The sequence below is a fragment of the Podarcis pityusensis genome, assembly GCF_964106645.2.
Source record: "Podarcis pityusensis genome assembly, chromosome: 4".
Lineage (NCBI taxonomy): Eukaryota > Metazoa > Chordata > Lepidosauria > Squamata > Lacertidae > Podarcis > Podarcis pityusensis.
Genome location: NC_138027.1, coordinates 76,325,914 through 76,346,658, shown reverse-complemented (window position 1 = coordinate 76,346,658; position 20,745 = coordinate 76,325,914). Strand labels below are relative to the sequence as shown.

General features: G+C 41.9%; 1 protein-coding gene across 3 annotated transcripts; it reads right to left on the bottom strand.

Annotated features, from left to right (window-relative positions):
* Window positions 1–933: 933 nt before the first annotated feature.
* Window positions 934–20,745, bottom strand: LOC308475766 (interleukin-1 receptor-like 1). Of its 3 annotated transcripts, XM_081003119.1 has the most exons (12): window positions 19,960–20,745; window positions 19,577–19,638; window positions 18,725–18,795; window positions 14,655–14,838; window positions 12,655–12,820; window positions 11,022–11,184; window positions 8,053–8,121; window positions 7,806–7,926; window positions 7,331–7,488; window positions 4,424–4,564; window positions 2,789–2,947; window positions 934–1,548 (listed from the first exon to the last, which is right to left on the bottom strand). In XM_081003119.1, exons 3-12 carry the CDS (start codon window positions 18,786–18,788, stop codon window positions 1,184–1,186), a joined length of 1,590 nt encoding a protein of 529 aa, XP_080859245.1. In that variant the 5' UTR covers window positions 18,789–18,795; window positions 19,577–19,638; window positions 19,960–20,745; the 3' UTR covers window positions 934–1,183. The 3 variants fall into 3 exon arrangements, with proteins under 3 accessions (XP_080859245.1, XP_080859244.1, XP_080859243.1); XM_081003118.1 differs by lacking the exon at window positions 19,577–19,638; XM_081003117.1 differs by lacking the exon at window positions 19,577–19,638 and having other exon boundaries at window positions 20,357–20,745.

Sequence of the window (20,745 nt, the reverse complement as noted above, 5' to 3'; positions counted from 1 at the left end):
CACACGACGGCGCTGTTCTCTTGCAAGCTAGCCAGCAGTTGCTTGTAAGTCTCTTTGAAAAAGTTAACTCCCCCGCCCGCTTAGGGATTGCCAACTTAAAATAAAATAAAATAAAATAAAATAAAATAAAATAAAATAAAATAAAATAAAATAAAATAAAATAAAATAAAATATTTGGGGGGATAGTAAACCCTGCCCCACATAATCAATCACATGATGCAGCGCACACAAACTATTTGAATGGCAATATGTATTCTTCGATTTTGGGGATGACCCTTTCAGATATTTTATTGGGGGAAGGCAAAATGACCTCAGCCCCTAGGATTTGGCACCTATGCCCCCCCCAGTCAGATTTAGGGGAGCACGCCTAGTTCGATCGCACAGGGTGTCACAGGGGAGCCACAACTATTATTTAGAATGGAGCGTGCATGCCCGCGTTGGTGCCCTAACTGTTCCCCTACCAAAAATGTTACCGCACGCCACTGACCTCTGCCCCACAACGCTGTCTTCTGCTGAACTAAGGGGGCTGGTGGGAGTTGGAGCCCAACAACTTCAAGAAAGCTCCAGGTTGAAAAAGCCTGGGTTAGAGACGAACATTTTGAAAGATCCAGGACAGTGTGCAATAATTTGAAAAAGAGGGGACGGAAAATTCCTTCAGAAGTAGAAGCATCCCCAACCTCTCTCACCAACAGAGAAGTGCAAAAAGCGAATAGTAAAGAGAACCCACACAAGTGATGCTGACACAAAACCCCACACATACACTCAGTAGAAGAATAGAAGCATTGCCCCCCAACCCCACCCCTCTCACTGCTCCCCCCTCCACCTCTTTCCCCCTTTTCTTCCTAACCTGACACGGTATGTAACGCTAATGTCTCACAACAAACGAAACTGATCTGTAGAAAACGCAACTTGAAAAAAGGGACAATGCACGTGTTTTTGTCGATTAAGAAATCTTTCATTTAAAATACATTTTGAAAAGAAGAAGTAAAGCGTGCAGATCATTTTGCTGTCTCGAAATTTAAGTGCTAGCCTGATAGCCACAAGCAACAGGGAACTGCAGGCCACAAGCCAGAGTGCTCCACCCTTCCCCTTACACCTAGCAAAGAAATGCAACAGGCTGCTGTAAAAGGCCCACAGCGAACTAGCAAACATTCATGCAAGCTAGTCGCTTTTGCAGGCTTATTTACAGCAAACCATATGCAGGATTCGCTGTGGTTGGCTTCTTTAAACGACGCCTCCATGGCATTTGGTATTCCACGTGCTTCCAAAAGGCAGTGTTGGGTGAGGATGGAGAGGCCATGTATTTTGCTTTCCATTTTATAGTTCCTTGCTGGTGAATGAGGTGCCTGAGAGACTCCTGCAGCCGTTCGTACTCCCCAATTTCCTCCATTTCCAGCAGAATCACTTTCACGTTATTTTGGATGAGGACATTGTAGAATGCGATCTGATGCTCGTACGCAAAATGTTCACTCTTGGCCAGCCATTCTGTTAGAAGGATGATCAGTCTTCTGCTCTTTTGTATTCTACTTTCAATTGCACTAATAGCATCTGCCAATGTATAAAGTACGCAGTTAAGAAATAGCACAAGACCTTTCCAACTCTATGGTGCATGTTTCAGAAGACTATTAAAAATCTCAGGCTCAGAAGATACCCACTACCAACACTGGCCATTGCATCTAAAGTAAGGGGCACCAGCGGTGCAGTCTGTCTGTGGTTTTTCAAGTGGTTTCTTGTGACTCTTAGAATCAGATAGTTTGGAAGAGAAATCTAGAGCATCCTCATCAGATGGCTAGCTAGGCCTCTGCTTGAAGACCTCCAGAGCCTACCATGCCAGAATTGGACTATTTCTGGCGCAGCTTGAATTGAGCCTTGTCTACTAAGGAAGAGCCCTCACCACAAGCAGGGCTTGCTTTCAGTGCTAAATATAAATTCAGTGCCAATTGCAAGCCCTGCTTGCAGAGGAACAATTGGAACACATTCTAATGCTCCTTTGATGCCAAAGATCACCAGTGTTGAAGCAATGATTCTTCAACATCAACTTCGTTGGACTGGTCATGTTGTGTGGATGCCTGATTATCGACTTCTGAAGCAACTACTCTATTCCAAACTTAAAATCCGAAAGCGTAATGCTGGTGGCCAACGAAAGAGATTTAAAGACTCTCTCAAGGCAAATCTTTAAAAAAGTAGTACAAACACCAACAACTGGGAAAAACTGGCCTGCGAGCGCTCCAGTTGGAGAACAGCCCTTGCCAAAGGTGTCATGGGCTTTGAAGACACTCAAACTCAGGACGAAAAGGAGAACTGCGTTTGGCAAAGCCTCATAGTGATCAACTCCTGCTCGGAAATTAATGTTCCCACTGCGGAAGGATGTGTGGATCCAGAATTGGCCTCCACAGTCACTTACAGACTCACTGTTATAACTGTGTTTATGGAAGACAATCTTACCTGGCTACAAGTGATCGCCAAAGAAGAAGAAAGAAGAGTTCGACGGCTGTGGCTGGGGGCCGAGGAAGGAGTAATGCCAAACAAACAGGCCTTATTTGACCTGTGAGCTGAAGGTTCCCCAGACCTGTTCTAGATTATATTTTATTTCAGCTCCCATCATATCTGACCATGCGTCAGGCTGGTCCAACAACACCTGTGTAGGGCCACAGGTTCCATATCCATGATCTACCATACTGGAGCTCTGTGTTGACTAGCCTTTATTCTCAGGCTAGTAGTGGTATGTAGCTGAGATCATGGCAGTACTATTTGTAATTCACAGCTTCCTCATTGCACAACAGCTTACCTTCTCCAGGCAACACGTCTCTCCCATAAATGCACAATCTATACCCGCATTGTTTTTCTAAAACCTCCGGTAGAATCTGATGAACAAAAGAGCCCATAAAATTATTTTCATAAGTGTCATTTGTGGGATAGATAACATATGCATCATGTACTTTCCCATCTGCGAAATAAAACAAGAAATAGGTGCAAAGCTGAAGGATGAATTTTAGAAAGCTGTTATTTTTCAAGTTAGAAATGCAGAATTCATTTGGTTGTACAGGTTAAATAGCCTGATTACAGATTATTAGCACGCCTGTTTGTAAATCATATATGCAGCATGCTTAGCACAATTTTTAGAATGTACAAGCGTGAAAAGAACATGGATAGACTTGAAATTATTCAGCCCATTGAATGCGAATAAAGTTGCATGCACCATAGAATTAATTGTGCATATTTGTTATACTACAGTGGTACCTTGGGTTACCTATGCTTCAGGTTACAGACGCTTCAGGTTACAGACTCTGCTAACTCAGAAATAGTACCTCGGGTTAAGAACTTTGCTTCAGGGTGACAACAGAAATCGTGTGGCGGCAGCGGGAGGCCCCATTAGCTAAAGTGGTGCTTCAGGTTAAGAACAGTTTCAGGTTAAGAACGGACCTCCAGAACGAATTAAGTTCTTAACCTGAGGTACCACTGTATTTAGGATTATTATATCAAATTAATAAAGCTAAAGAGGGGAAATGAATTCCAAGAACTTGAAAGCACAGTCCTTAGTAGGGGCAGATCTACTAGGAAATTAATGAAGCTTAAGCCTCAGAGCCCCTAATCACAGAGGGGCCCCAGAAGCAAATTCAGTCCACATTGCTTAAAATCATTAGGTCTAGTAGACCCAATTTGAGTTGCACAACTCGAATTGATTAATTTTTTGTTGTATATGTTTCAACAATCCGAAGGTTTGAGAGTGAGTTGCACAGATGTTGTAATTGTGGAATTCTGGGCAGTGCACATGATTCTCCCCACTCCTTTTGATCCTCACAAGAAACCTACGAGGCATGTTCTCCTGAGAGACAGTAACCGGCCCCAGGTGAGTTTCATGGCTGAGTGGGAATTGGAACTCTGGTCTTCCAGGTCATAGTCCATTACACCACACACTTCCAAATTCAAGGGAAGCAAGTGCCAAGTGATAAAATCAACATGTCATGTGCCTTCTGAAGCAACTTGATCCAATTTAAGCCACTCCTGGTATTGCCATCGAAACAGAGTTAGTCCATCCTTTCCCACCCATTATAGCTTTTCATTGCCTGCTCTCTGAAAGCAAATTTGCATTCCTCTTGTATAATAATAACAATGATTTTTTTTATTTATAACATCAATCCTGAAAAGCTTCCCTAAACAGAGTTGCCTTCAAATGTCTTCTAAAAGTCAGATAGTTGTTTATTTCCTTGACATATGAAGGGAGGGCGTTCCACAGGGTGGGTTCCACTATCGAGAAGGCCCTTGTAGTGTGACATCCACTCAGATCCATACTACCTTTTATCACCATGGTAAATGTCCAGCTACATGAGGAGCCAGTCATCTGTAGATCATGGATAAATTCTTGGCTCTGGGACATGCAACTGCTCATTACTGCTTGCACAAACTGCGCATTCATACTCACCATCCCTAGATTTATTGCAGTTAAATATCCTTCGGACGCATAAGACAATGTCAACACGAAAAACATGGTAAACCATCACCAAGATCATTGTAAGACCTGCTAAAATAGCAAACACCACAATCACGTAGGTGTTGCTATGACCTGATGAAAAGAAAATATAGATGATTACCAAAAATATAAATCTATCCTGGGCTCTATTTTCAATCACACAAAACAGCAGTGAAAGTAGAGATGCTAGAATAATAAGTCTGGAGTAGACTAACCAGGGTGTCTTGTGTCATGAGAAGGAGGGAAGGGCTGGAGCTCAGAGCCAGCTCACATGCTTTGCTAGGAAAGCCCTTCTCTAAAACTTGGAGAGGTGTTCCTCTGCAGTGCAGACAATAGTAGAAGGTCTAATGGGCTGACTTCCTGTGTAAAGGAACTTCCTGTGATGACCTCACTTCAATTAAACCCCAGGCCACCACTTGCCAGAATTAGTCCTCCCTCTGTTCCATTTTTGCTAGTCTCAGTTCCTGTCACTGCGTATTGACCCTCAAAGCGGCCAAGGTGTATTGATTTGTGTACGTAGTAACTGTTAGACGTTATCAAATGGGGTCTGACTTCTGTGGCAACTTCCTGGAAGACATTTGGCAATGTAGTTCTGGACTCTTTAACCGAAGCACTGCAGGTCTGTGCTTGTGTAACAAATAACTATTAAAACTGGAGAGTATCCATTGGTCAAGATGGCATTCTAAGTGTTTCTTATCAGTTAAAAACACTGAGCCAAAACAGCTGCTCCTCCAGTGCCTGTTCTCCAATTAAAATATATGACTTTTAAGCCCACATAGAAGAAAAACAGATAAAACAGATATGCTCCTTGCCTGTACATAGCAATTACTGTTGAGCCAACTGACTTTAACACCTTAAAACTGTTCAGAAAAAAACAAATTAAAACTACAACAGACTATGCATATCCAGGATCAGCAGCCTTACCCATCATCATCTTCACCTAAAACTTCAGCCTATGGTGAAGTTTTACCCCTGAATTTTGACACTTGAGATACATATTTTCAGGTCAATTCGTTATTGTGACCGCAATTTGTGTGAGACTGTTACAAAACGTGTTCTTAAATTGCTGTAACCCTGGGACCTTATGATGAAAGGCAGGTAGGAAATAATATTTATAAAAACAACAAATAATCAGTGGGTCGAAAAGCACAATTGTGGCAAGGGGACATCTTTGCCTGGTGCCTCAGAGCTGACACTGGCAGAGAAGGAGCAGGTTAAACCTCCTTAGGAAGGAAGTTCCACTGCCCAAAAGATGGTGGACAACTCAAAACAGAGCTTCTGAGAAAGCTCTTCTAAGTACAGGCTGGGTCATATTGGATTGTTGAATAGTTGTTTCATACAGTGATTGCTCCAGAAAACACACCATGCTAGTGCTTCTGTGTCTTGACTGATAGTTCTCTATTGTCTCTGAAGTGAAATTCAAGGATTTAATAATAAATCTCTAAATGGATCGAACCCTTCAAGTCTCAAAGGCCATTTTGGGACAAGGCCAGTCATTTAATTTTTGTGGTGACTGGGATTCTTACCATCTCTACAGCCAATAAAGGAACTCCTACTAATCTAGCCTATGCAAGAAGCCTAAAGGGTAGAAAGAAAAGATTGGCATCCTTAAATTGGCTGTACAGTGGTATCTCGGTTTTCGAACATAATCCGTTCCAGAAGTCCGTTCAAGTTCCAAAATGTTCAGAAAGCGGAAGCCTCAAAACACAAGCCTCAATACAGAAAACTCAAAATGGAAGCCGCGTTTCCTGTTTGACTTCAGAGGCACGTTTGAAAACCAAGGCACTTACTTCCGGGTTTTCAGCATTCGAGTTCCGAAACGTTAGACTACAGAGGCATGCGAAAACCGAAGTACCACTCTACTTAAAAGGTTTTCTCATCAGATGGGAGACGATGTGAGATCTGTATGTCTTCTCCTGGTGGCAAGGAGAACTTGGAGAGCATGATTTTGATCAGACAAACAGCATGGAGGGAATGGGTGCCCCTTAGATTGCAACTCCCACCATTCCAGATTACTGGCCATGCTGACGTCCCACTCAATTAGCATTAAAGGATTTGCAGATATTGCAAAAGTGGTGGCTTACCCTGGTAAACTTATCATACATTTATAGGAATGTTTCAGCAACTTCTTGGAGGGAGTGTAGTGATAGGGGTAACTATAAACATATGTGGAGGGGATGATGGGAATTGTAGTCTCAAAACATCTGGAGGACCAAATTTGAGGAAGCCTGTGACCTAGCCTGTCCTTCCCAGTTGGGTGAGCTTTGCTGCAGCAATGGCCTCCACCTCCTGGCACTCTTTCTGGCTTCCCCACAGAAGCTGCTATGAGAAGGAAGAGGAGGCAGGGTGTGTGGTCCACAGCTGCCCCCCTTCCTGCTGCCTTTGGCCACCAGCTCATCTGCACAGTGACTACACAGTGTCACACACACATCACACCCAGCGTTGGCCAGGGGGCTTGCTTGCCAGTGATGCTGCTCATTGCTGGTGGGGCTGCAGAGATGGCAGAAGGCAAAGGAGGGAAGCGACTCTTCCTTGTATATTTAAAATACACCCTTCAAGAACTTGAGTTCCCAGGCCAGAGATGGCTGCATGTTCTGATTCGCTTCAGGTGTCAACATTTCCTGAGCTTGCCACACACAGAGCCTGCCCTGGTGACTTGCCACACATATACCCCTGTACCCTGGCAAACAAGTAACATAGGGCTTGTTCCAGCCACTTAGAGGCACTTGAGGAAGGCCAAGAGCAAGGATGGTGAGAGTTCTGGTGGGAGAGTTCTGAGGGAAATATAGGAACACCATCCTTCTTACGTTTTGAGATTTGACAGCTGCTGAACAAAGAGAGGATTAAAAATCTTCTCACCTTCACCTGCCCCTTTGGGCACCAGTGTCACTTCTGTTGTTTCGAACTCCAGATCATTGGCCAGGACACATCTAAAGGTTAAGCTGAGGTCTTCTTCCCTCACTTCTGTGATGCTTAATTCAGCCTCTGCAAACTGTCCTTCACCAGGTACCATATACCTAGTAGAAAGAATGTCATTAGAACCAGATTAGCTTTGGCAACCTAGAAGTGGAATTTGCTTCACTTGGTGCTCACAGTGGGACAAAGCTAAACAAGAACTGTTGTTGTTGTCATTGTCATCATTCCAGGTTTTAAAAACTGATTCCAACATATTTTTTTTGGATTGCAACTGATTTTTTTTGTGATATTAAGCTGTTATCGTTTAATATGCATTTTTGTAAACTACTCTAGAAATTCTGGCAGCATCATAAAAAATAGCTAATTAAATTATTTCTCCCCACCCCCACCTCCTAACAATGGACATCTTTTTACTTACGATTTATTGGATGTAACAAAGCGGTTGGAATCGTTTGCTTCATCGATTTCCCAAAAGCTTATGGCTATGTCTTGCTTTCCGTGGCCCAGCCATGCCTTACATAAAAGTTGTGCAGGAGAACCTAGAAGGATGAATCCATACATCATCAGCATAAAATTAGACCCCCCAGGTCATCCGATGAAACCGAATGGGTGGAGATTTAGGACAGACAAACAAAAATAAACAGCTGAAGAAATAGTATCATTACCAATCTCTACTTGTATAACGTCACCATCCTTTGGATATAAAACTTTAGGAGATGTCAGTAAAAAGGAATCTGTGGAATTCGGGGGCAAGAGACAGAGATAGGAAACATTAGATTAATGTTTAAACTGTGATTTCACAATTATAGATTATATTCGTAATATTTTCCAATATATTTTAAATATGGCATCACTTAGATTACTTCAGTGTGATATCAGAAGAGTAATCCCTGTTGCTTATTTAAAAAAACAAACCAAACCAAAAATAACTCAACCCCACAAATATAAATTAGGATTACTGCTGAGTTCAACTCTACTAGAATTCAGGCTGAACTTTGGACCAGAACATTCAGAGATTACAGGGAAGACTTTCCAAAGCCATTTTGGGACAAAATTGTAGCAAGGTAAAGGTAAAGAGTAAAGGACCCCTGGATGGTTAAGTCCAGTTGAATTCAACTATGGGGTGTGGCGCTCGTCTCCGCTTTCAGGCCAAGGGAGCCGGCGTTTGTCCACAGACAGCTTTCTGAGTTATGTGGCCAGCATGACTGAACTGTTTCTGAAGCAATGGAACACAGTGAGGGAAGCCAGAGTGCATGGAAATGTCGTTTACCTTCCTGCTGCAGCGGTAACTATTTATCTACTCGTGCTGGTGTGCTTTCAAACTGGTAGGTTGGCAGGAACTGGGACAGAGCAACGGGAGCTCACCCCGTTGCACAGATTCGAAATGCCGGCCTTACAACTGGCAAGCCCAAGAGGCTCAGTGGGCTGAGGTGGCGCTGTGGTCTAAACAAAATTGTAGCAGCTGGAAGGAAGAGTTGAACCTTCCTTCTCAAGCACTTAAGTCCCAGTCAGAAAACCCCTATGCTTCTGGCTGCTTCTATGGCACTCCCATTTATGAGAGCGCTGACCACACAAACTAATCAATTTACATGGCAAACACAGTTACAACCCGGGCTTTTCCCCCCCCAGCAGGAACTTGCCAGAACTCAGTTCTGGCACCTCTCAGGTGGGCACCATTGCCATTATAAGAGAACAAGGGAGGCATTCATGGTGAGTTCCGGCACCTTCTCCACCCCCCCCCCCTAGAAAAACAGCACTGGTTACAACTGTTAGAATAATCACGTCAGACAGAAATATAGAACAGCATAGAGATTCCTTGCTATGTCTCAGACAGAACGAGAACAGACCAAATGCTGGAAGGCTGGCATCCAACACCTCTTGTCCCAATACCAATTACAAGATATGTAATTATCCATGAAGATGGATAAGAAGCACTTAAGAGACTGTCTCTTTAGGTCCGATGCAGAAAGAAATCTAACCATGATTGCTTCTACCAAGAGCTCACCATGGTTCCCACTTATCAAAACGGAGCGTGCCCGAACCAGATACCTGACAAAGCTCCCACTTGCCATACCAAGAATCGCTTTTACAAAACTATAATTCCAATCGATGCCCTCGGCGGTGTTGGATGGACGGTACGGCAAAGTACATTACAAAGAGAGTCTCTGTCTGTGTGGACAACCCTGCGTCAAGGACCGATGCCATTATTTATTGCAGCACCTGTTATATCTCGACCCAAGAGACCAATTTACAAAACCCCTGTTTACGAATACAGCACATTTGAATAGGGTGGAAAGGGTGAAATGGCTGCTGAGCAACAATGACAACTTTGTTGTAGGATGTGAAACACAAGAGCAGTCAAGTACAACATTCCTAGAGTGAACATGTTTGCACATGGGGAGGAATGTTTGTCCAACCAGCAGGAAAACTTCCCGTTTCCTTCTGGGCTGGGACAGACTTCCTCTGCATGTGAGGAATGTGGGTGTGGCCTCACCTGTGCAGGTAACGACAAAAGCACAGGGCAGGGCAGCCATCTCTCTCTTTTTCACCACGTGCATCGAAGAAACAATATCTACTAAGCCAAAGATGCCCTCTTGGCTTCCAGCCAAGAGAGGGCAAAGGGACTGCCTTATGAGATAAATTCCAAGTGTATGTTACTTCATTAAGCTAAGTCTGCCTTCTGAGATCTGATTGTGAACAGAATGTGAGTAAACTCTTTTTATACTTTTGTAGAAGATTGTGTCGTGTCTTATCTTTTATGAAGGAATAAGGGGAAAATACCAGAACAGTTATTATAGAGGCTTTAGAGAGCCTGAGCAAACGCATCCGCTGCAAAGTTAACACAAGTTGGATAAGGATATAATCAGACAATATATCCTCTCCTGCATCCCTGAACATTCCCACATTTGTTACTTATAAAGTAGCACTCTATGCACTGGCAGCTAAGAAGATCAGGAGGGAAGAACTAGATAAAATAGCAGTCAACTGCAAAGGGGATTCAGATATTTAATTTCGCACATCTTACCTGAGAATCTTCTGCTATTCCATTCTGCTTAATGCAACAAATGATTTTATGGTTTTATTGTATGTGTGGTGCCCAATGATTTTTATGGTTATTGTTGTTGTGTGTTTTTTTGTTCTCCTTCTGAATGATGCCATGGCCTATGGCTAGTGCAATAAAAAGTTTAATTGAATTGACTAGAACAGCATAATACTGTAAAGACTGGCTCATCATTTAATACCACTTCAACACCAGTTTGTGCTAATAGGACCACACTATCTTTTTAGGAACCAAAGCAACCTTGGTATGTACAAACACACTACGAAATATTTGTTTGTTTGTTTATCGAAGAAGAAGAAGAAGAAGAGTTTGGACTTGATATCCCGCCTTTCACTCCCCTTAAGGAGTCTCAAAGCAGCTAACAATCTCCTTTCCCTTCCTCCCCCACAACAAACACTCTGTGAGGTGAGTGGGGCTGAGAGACTTCAAAGAAGTGTGACTGGCCCAAGGTCACCCAGCAGCTGCATGTGGAGGAGCGGGGAAGCGAACCCAGTTCACCAGATTATGAGTCCACTGCTCTTAACCACTACACCACTGCTGGCTCAAACTGGTTAATGTCCACTTTCATCTTACCTGTAATTCTAAAAGGCGTTGTTGCAGTTACTGGAAATGCTCTTCCACCATGGTAGTATGTAAACTGGCAAGTATAGTATCCATTGTCACTTTTAATTGCATCAGAAATGTAAAGGATGTTTTTAACCGCTTTGTACCTTGCTCCATGAAGAAGTTTACAGTCCTAAAAAACAGAACATATATTCATTTTTCACCACTGTTTAATGACTTATTAAATATTACTAAAGGTAAAGGTAAAGGGACCCCTGACCGTTAGGTCCAGTCACGGACGACTCTGGGGTTGCTGCTCTCATCTTGCTCTATAGGCCGAGGGAGCCGGCGTTTGTCCGCAGACAGCTTCTGGGTCATGTGGCCAGCATGACTAAGCCACTTCTGGCAAACCAGAGCAGCGCACAGAAACACCATTTACCTTCCCGACAGAGCAGTACCTATTTATCTACTTGCACTCTGGCATGCTTTCGAATTGCTAGGTTGGCAGGAGCTGGGACCAAGCAACGGGAGCTCACCCCGTCATTGGGATTCGAACCGCCGACCTTCTGATCGGCAAGCCCTAGGTTCTGTGGTTTAGACCACAGCACCACCCACATCCCTATTAATTAATTAATTAATTAATTAATTAATTAATTAATATTACTACCGCTCCTCTAAATGTGAACTCCAGTGTTGCGTGCTGGCAAGCACGGCCCTTTTTTTCCAGCCAGAACTCTCTGGAACTCAGTCCTGGCACTTCTCAGTTGGGTGCCATTGCCATTCTAAGAGAATGTGGGGAGTGTTCATGGTGAGTTCTGCCACCTCTGTCAACAAGACTGTAGTCAGAACAGAAAACTGAGACTCAAGAGGGAAGGATCAGCATGTTCAGAGGAGCCGAAGTTTCCAGAAGTTCATAATGCCTCTGCAAGTAAACTATCTGCATACTTGGGGCCGTGGGAAATTATAATCTTATGGACATCTTACACCTTGACTGCTATAGCCGAGGAATCCAACCAAATGGTGCACAAATAAGTAACAGCAAACAATAAAACAATATTTTAACATTGTGTGCTGCAATGTATGTGATACCATATTGTCAACAGCCATGTAGTCCCTTATTGGGAAGAAAATCGGGATATGTATGAGGAAATAAATAATGATCTACCCATGAACAAGACTACTGCCATTTCCAGGGCAGTGAAGGATGACAGAACTAGTGTGTGACCTCAGTGGTGGGGATGTTGGGGTCTCAAATTTAGCAGCCCTACACCTCTTGTGCTCCACTGCAAATCACAGTTGCATCGTCCCTGGCACCCCTGAGGCTCTGAACCCATCAAACTTTCCTAAATCCACCACACAGCTCACTCAATAATATGCCAGAGAGCCAGCCTGGGCATGAATGCTGAAGTCCTCCCAAATTTCAATGCCAAGTCCTAAATTTCACCTGCACAGTCAGAAAGGGAGTGTGCGAGCCTAGTGTCAGATTAATACATTCAAAAGTGGTTGTGTTCAACACTTACTTCATGGCAGAGGAGATGGCATCTCAGCAGATAATTGAGACTTTCCCTTCTCATGCTCTAGAGGAGGCTGGTGCTACACAGAGAACAGTCAAGTCCAACACTGTCTGTCTAGAACCATACAGCCAGATATCGATGATACATACCTTGAACCACTTCGGATCAGATGCGTTCTCATAGTCATTATAAGAAGGGCAGAATATTTTAGCGGATCCAGGGCTTCCAGTTGTTTCCAAATACAGAGCATCTTCATAATAACAAGTGCCTTCTATATTTGGATATATTATGACACTCATCGTTTTAGGAGCATACCTGTAAACACAAAGCAACTCCCATATATTTTCTTAAGATATATTTTCTTAAGCTACTTTAAATGAATTCAAATCTCCAGGGCCTGATGAGCTGCATTCAAGGATACTAAAGGAGATTGCAGGTGTAATTTCAGAGCCTTTCTCTATTATCTTTGAGAATTCTTGGAGAACAGGTGAGGACTGGAGGTGGGGAAATGTTGCCCCCATCTTCAAAAGGGGGTGAAAGGAAGACCCAGGTAACTACTGACCGGTGAGCTTGACATAGATGCCAGGGAAGGTCCTTGAACAGATAATTCAACAGCCGGTCTGTGAGCATTTAGAAAAGGATGCTGTGCTTACTCAGAAATAAGTCATGCCAGACCAATCTGATTTCTTTTCTTTTTTTATGGAATTACAAACTTGGTAGATCAGGGAAACGCTGTGGACATAACGTATCTTGATTTCAGTAAGGCTTTTGGCAAAGTCCCCCATAATATTATCATGAGGAAGCTGGTAAAATGTGGGTTGAATGTGGGTAACTGTTAGGTGGATTTCTAGCTGGTTGACTGACCTAGCCCAAAGAGGACTCATTAATGGTTCCTTGTCATCCTGGAAAAAAGTGACCAGTGGGGTGGGCCCGTTCTGGGCCTGTTGTTCAACGTCTTTATAAATGATTTGGATGAAGGAATTGAGGGGATGCTCATCAAATTTGCAGATAACACCAAACTGGGAGGGGTAGCTAATGTCGCAGAAGACAGAATCAGAATTCAAAATGACCTTAAGAGGTTGGACAACTGGGTGCAAGCTACCAAATGAATTTCATTAGGGACAAGTGTGAGGTTCTGCACTTAGGCAGGAAGAACCAGATGCACAAACATAGGATGGGGGACACCTGGCTTACTAGCGGTATATGTGAAAAGGATCTAGGGGTCTTGGTAGACCACAAGCTTAACACGAGTCAACAGTGTGATGCAGCAGCAAAAATAAATAAAAAATAAGCTACTGCTATTCTAGACTGCATCAGCATAAGTACATTGTCCAGATTAAGGGAAGTAATCGTACTACTCTATTCTGCCTTGGTCAAACCACACCTGGAATACTGTGTCCAATTCTGGGCACCACAATTTAAAAAGGATGTTGACAAGCTGGAACATGTGCAGAGGAGGGCAACCAAGATGATCAAGGGTCTGGAAATTAAGCCTTACGAGGAGCGCTTGAAGGAGCTGGGTATGTTTAGCCTAGAAAAGAGGAGACTGAAGGGAGATATGCTAGCCATCTTCAAATATCTTAAGGGCTGTCACATGGAAGAGGGAGCATGCTTGTTTTCTTCTGCTCTGGAGGGTAGGACTCGAAGCAACAGCTTCAAGTTACAGCGGTACCTCGGGTTACATATGCTTCAGGTTACAGATGCTTCAGGTTACAGACTCCGCTAACCCAGAAATAGTACCTCGGGTTAAGAACTTTGCTTCAGGATGAGAACAGAAATCGTGCAGTGGTGGCGCAGTGGCAGTGGGAGACCCCATGGGCTAAAGTGGTACCTCAGGTTAAGAACAGTTTCAGGTTAACAAACCTCCAGAATGAATTAAGTTCTTAACCTGAGGTACCACTGTACAAGAAAAGAGATTCTGACTAAATATTCTGAAAAACTTTCTGTTCAGCAGTGGAACAGACTCCCATGAGAGCTGGTGGGAGTCCTTGGAGGTTTTGAAGCAGAGGTTGGGTGGCCATCTGTCATGGATGCTTTAGCTGAGATTACTGCATTGCAGAGGGTTGGACTAGATGACCCTTGGGGTCCTTTCAATTTTATGATTCTATGACACACACTCATGCAAAGCTTTTGCTCGTTTTTTACTTACTCAGGATGGATGCATGTATAATTTCCATTGTCCTCAATGGATGCAGGCAGAAACCACAGTTCATTCCCAGAAGCATGTATTCGGGCCCTTTTGTCTGTAGAGATGGTTGTATCCCCACGCTGCCAGACCACAGTGTCATGCACAGGGCACCTTACAACAAAAGCCTCACCTTCTATTGTAAGCCCTGCAAACATACATATAGATTCAAAATTCCTTTGCAAAATATGAAGTGATGGGAGCTTGGACAAAAACATTCTGCATACCTACATCAGGAGAGATTTCCTAGCTTGTTTAATGCTGTTGGTAAGGACATACTAAAACCAGTAACTGTGTCTTGGAAACAAATGCAAAACAACAACAACAGCAACAACAACATTCATCTACATGTGCCCTCTTCTGGATTAGGAATTGCACTTTTGACATGGACATGATCCAGCTCATGAATCTTCCCACCATCCCAGTACAAAGTGCATCCCTATCAAAAGATCCATCAAAGCAGTTCAATGAAGCCCAAATAAACACAGTGACATAGGCAGGCGTCCGTCTGCACTGGCTGAGTGGTCATAGAACCTGGTTTTCACTGATCAAATTGCAGTGCTCATGGAAACTGGATTGGGGTGTTTATGTATATTTTAAGGAAATTTTTCAATGGTAATGGTGTCACATCAGCGCCAGAAGAGGGAAAAACTTAAACATGTAGCAGAGTTCAGCAGAGTTCCCAAAAAATAGACCAGAGGCAATTGTACTTCATCCAGCAGAGCTTTACTGATACTGAAATCAGGCATGGCCAAACTTGGCCCTCCAGCTGTTTTGGGACTACAATTCCCATCATCCCTGACCACTGGTCCTGTTAGCTAGGGAGGATGGGAGTTGTAGTCCCAAAACAGCTGGAGGGCCAAGTTTGGCCATGCCTGGATACATAATGCTCACAAATCCAATACAATCAGGATTGGCACAGTTCATAAAAAAATCCAGTTGCAGCACTTAAAATAAAACCTACAAACGTAGAATAAGACTAAACCTTAGCACTAAGCATACGGAACAGAACATCAGAACAAAGAAACATAAAGCAAGAATAAGATCCCAGGCTCCTCATTGCCTTACTATAATAGTCAGCATGACCTTGACAGAAACATAACAGAACCAGTTTAATCCAGCTGTACACAGCTTCCCAGAGAAATAACCCAACCACCAGAAACCATATTCCTGTTTCTCTCACATAGAAATAAACCTTTCCAGAACACTCTTGAACTAACCAGAATAGGAAAGCTCTCTACACATCAGATTAATATTTTTTTATATATAAAATATTTATTAAAGTTTAAACATTACAAAAAAGAAAAGAAAAACAAGAGGGAAATATACAAAACATCAACAATACCAAAAAAAAGAAAAGAAAAGAAAAGAAAAGAAAAGAAAAACATTAAGAAAAAACCCCAAAAGAGAACAAACAAACATACAAAAGACCCCCATATTTTCATATCCTTATCTTTCATTAGCTTATTTCCTCGACTTCCTCACACCTCCTTTTTTGTATTCTAGTTCAATTAAATATTCTAGCAAGTCCTTTCCCTCTTTCACAAATTTAGTTCCATAATTTAATTTAACGAAGTTTTAAACTTAAATTTACATCTTTACCCAATGTCAGCTATTCATACTTAATTCTTTATAATATTTCTACTAAAGTCATATAACTTCTTTCCAGCATCTTTCTAACATTCATTAATTTTAGAATATTTCTGTAAATATACAGTACTTTAAATTTTTTCCAATCTTCTTCCACCGACTCTTCTCCCTGGTCTCGGATTCTGCCAGTCATTTCCACCAATTCCATGTAATCCATCAGCTTCATCTGCCATTCTTCCCTGGTAGGTAGGTCTTGTGTCTTCCAGTACTTTGCGATGAGTATTCTTGCTGCTGTTGTAGCATACATGAAAAAACCTCTATCCTTCTTTGGCACCAATTGGCCCACCATGCCCAGGAGAAAGGCCTCTGGTTTCTTTAAGAAGGTATATTTAAATACCTTTTTCATTTCATTATAGATCATCTCCCAGAATGCCTTAATCTTTGGGCATGTCCACCAAAGGTGAAAGAAACTGCCTTCAGTTTCATTGCATTTCCAACATTTATTATCGGGCAAATGATAGATTTTTGCAAGCCTGACTGGTGTTATGTACCACCTGTAAATCATTTTCATTAAATTCTCTTTTAAGGCATTACATGCCGTAAACTTCATACCAGTGGTCCATAACTGTTCCCAGTCAGCCATCATAATGTTATGTCCAACATCCTGTGCCCATTTAATCATAGCAGATTTCATCCTGAGTATTCCATTTCAGTAGCAAGTTATACATTCTTGACAGATTCTTAACTTTAGGGTCTAACAATTCTGTTTCCAGCTTTTTCCACTTGAAAACCTAATTTTTTGTCCTGATTGTATGCCTCCATTATTTGGTAATAATGGAGCCAATCACGCACTCTGTTTTTTAATTTTTCAAAGCTTTGTAATTTTAGTCTGTCACCCTCTTGTTCCAAAATTTCCCAATACTTCGGCCATTTGGCCTCCATATTGAGTTTTTTCTGGGCCTTTGCCTCCATAGGTGACAGCCATCTTGGGGTTTTATTTTCTAACAAATCCTTATATCTTATCCAGACATTAAACAATGCTTTCCTTACAATATGGTTTTTGAACGCTTTGTGTGCTTTGACCTTATCATACCACAAATATGCATGCCAACCAAATACATTATTAAAACCTTCCAAATCCAAAACGTCTGTATTTTCAAGAAGCATCCATTCTCTCAGCCAGCAAAAGGCGGCTGATTCATAATAAAGTTTTAAGTCTGGCAGGGCAAATCCACCTCTTTCTTTAGCATCAGTTAAAATCTTAAATTTTATACGAGGCTTCTTGCCCTGCCAGACAAATCTGGAAATATCTCTCTGCCACTTCTTGAAACAGTCCATTTTGTCCAAGATTTGCAATGATTGGAACAGAAATAACATTCTTGGCAATACATTCATTTTTATCACAGCAATTCGGCCTAGCAGCGATAACTTCAAATCTGACCATATTTCTAAATCTTTTTTCACTTCAGTCCAACATTTTTCATAATTATCCTTGTATAAATTCACATTTTTAGCAGTCATATTAACCCCTAAGTATTTCACTTTCTTAACCAGTGTCAAGCCTGTCTCTCTCTGAAACGTCTCTCTCTCAATCACATTCAGATTTTTCTCCAGGATTTTAGTTTTCATCTTATTCAACTTAAAACCTGCTACCTGACCAAATTCTTGAATCAATTCTAATACTCTTTTCATGCTTGATTCTGGCTCCTGTACTGTCAGTACTAAATCATCTGCAAATGCTTTCAATTTATACTGTTTAGATCCCACTTGTATACCTTTAACCAATTGGTCCCTTCTAATATTTAGCAACACCTCCAGGACCGAAATAAAAAGCAATGGAGAAATTGGGCAACCTTGTCGTGTTCCTTTCTCAATCCTAAATTCTTCTGTCACTACGTTATTCACAATTAGTTTAGCCCTTTGTTCTGAATAGATTGCACCTATACCATTTCCAAAACTTTTACCAACCCCCATCCCTAATAAATTCTTCTTCATAAAACTCCAGGAAACATTATCAAAGGCTTTCTCCGCGTCCACAAAAATCAAAACTGCTTTAGTATTAATCTTCACTTGTAGCTTTTCTAAAATGTTAATTATATTCCTCGTATTATCAGACAAATGCCTGCCCGGGAGAAAGCCCGCTTGGTCTTTATGAATTTCTTCTGCTAACACCTTTTTTAGTATTTTAGCCAGAATATCTGCAAAAATTTTGTAATCTACATTAAGAAGTGATATGGGGCGGTAATTTTTAAGTTGTGTCTTTTCAGACTCTGTACACATCAGATTAATACTTTCTGCGCTAAGAAATGAAAACTGACAAATGGATGTCTAGATCATACTAGTTTAGACGCACAACTGTGACCAGCAGTTCATTCATTCAACAGAAAGAATCAATCATATTCAAGGTATTTCTGTGAGTAAAATCAGTGCAGAGTAAGACTTACAGTATTGCAGTTTCCCAGCAATAGCAGAGAAAGTCATGAGCAAGATGAAATACAAGAGAGCCATTGTGTTGCTAAATTGGGGGGGGGGCACATTAGAAAAAGAAAAAAAAGAAAGCCCTGTTATTTGACTCTTCAAAATTATCAGCATGCTGAAAGAGAAACATCTACATTTTTTCAATTGGAAATACATTGTTTTGCAAAATTCCACCTGAACAACTTGTGCCTTGTTGTATTGAATGCTTGCACAGCATTTCGGTTTCAGCTCAGAGACCGATATTCAACACAGCGAGTAAAAAAGGCAGCTCCATAACTAATGATGATGATGATGATGATAACTTATTATTTATACTCTGCCCATCTGGCTGGGCTTCCCCAGCCACTCTGGGCGGCTTCCAAAAAAATATTAAAATACTGTAATACATCAAACATTAAAAGCTTCCCTAAACATAAATAATCATCCTCCACATTTCTTTCACAGTAGCACTTTTATCTTCTTTGTGGAAATCCCCTCCCACTTTCCATTTTATGAAATAAGTTAAAATATCTGATTGTGAACTGCTTAGTAGCTGATAGACCGACTGTTCCAATATTCAGAATCATGATTCAAGTATTAATATAGGATCTGGCTGTTAGAAAATAATATCCAGAGCTGAGACTGTCCTGCTGGAATATCTAGAACTCAGTACACTGGCTGCATACACACCCCAAACTTAAGGCACATTCCCTCCCCCTCAAGAAACCTGGGAACTGTTGCTTACCCCTCAGAGTGCACCCATAGCAAACTACAGTTCCCAGGACTGTTTAAGTGGGGGGTGCGCTTTAAATGTATAGCATGCGTATACAACCACTTACTATTGCAATGCTACTGTCCATGGTGCCACAACAGAAATGGAAGTTGTGCAGCCATCAGCCAGCTGTTGAAGCAAGCCACCTTCATTAATTCATTCATTTTATTTGTAAGCTACTTTTACACACACACACACACACACACACACACACACGCTCCAAGCAGCTTACAAACCAAGAAACATTACAAAACAATTTCATAACAACATAGCAAAGCGAAATTACAAGATTATGTAATGATCTTTTCCGAGCATTTCCGAGGGCAAGGATTATCTCAACGTACTTATTTATGAATTTATCAGCCACTCTTTACGACAAAGTATAACGAGGCAGAATACAACATATCCTAATTAATTATTATAATATTATTATTATTGCATATGACCCACCGACTGAAGAGTGTGAAATGGAGAAACTTGGCAGGTTCCCTGTTCCTCTTCCTTTCACTGAGATGCTTAGCTGATCCAAAACACTAAAGGGTTTTCATTATATCTATAGCTGAGGCTCCTCCTCCTGTGTGGTTTGTGAACTTACCAGCTATCAGTGTCCTATGAAACGCTGTGCAGATAAGGATTTTGTTGAGTAAGCAAAGCAGCCACCTCCTCAATTTGCAAAATTATTTCCTGAACTGATATTGTTTACAAAAGTTCTGTGCTTTCCCATCTCTCTGCCCAGCGGTGGCAAGAGCCTAGGGGGGTTCCAGGCACTCACCCAGGGTCTGTGCTTCTTTGAAGAATTGAGACACGGCAGAGACAGTCGTAGATTTAAGAAATACGGTTTAATCACCTATTTACACCTTCAGTCTGCATGGAGGGAGTCCAGGTCTTACAGCATGGTCATTTCAAGAGACGACTGTCCCCCACAGCAGTGTAGCCAAGGCATCTTTCCTAGCCAGCCTTCCCAAGATGGATTTCAGACTCTGTTTCTCCTTCTCCTTCCCAGAATCCCTTGCTACCAGACTCCTTTTTCCTGTCACTTCAACACACACACCCATCACCTTGGCAACATCTGTCTCCTCAGACCAAAGGATTGCTCTCAGATAGCCCATCAACACATTTTGGCATGTTACCAGATTTGCTCCTCACTAGGCCAGCCAGGGATTCCTTGTCCGGCCCAGTTTTGCAGCTAGTACTTTCATCCATATACCAATTGATCAAAAGCCAACCATTTATTAA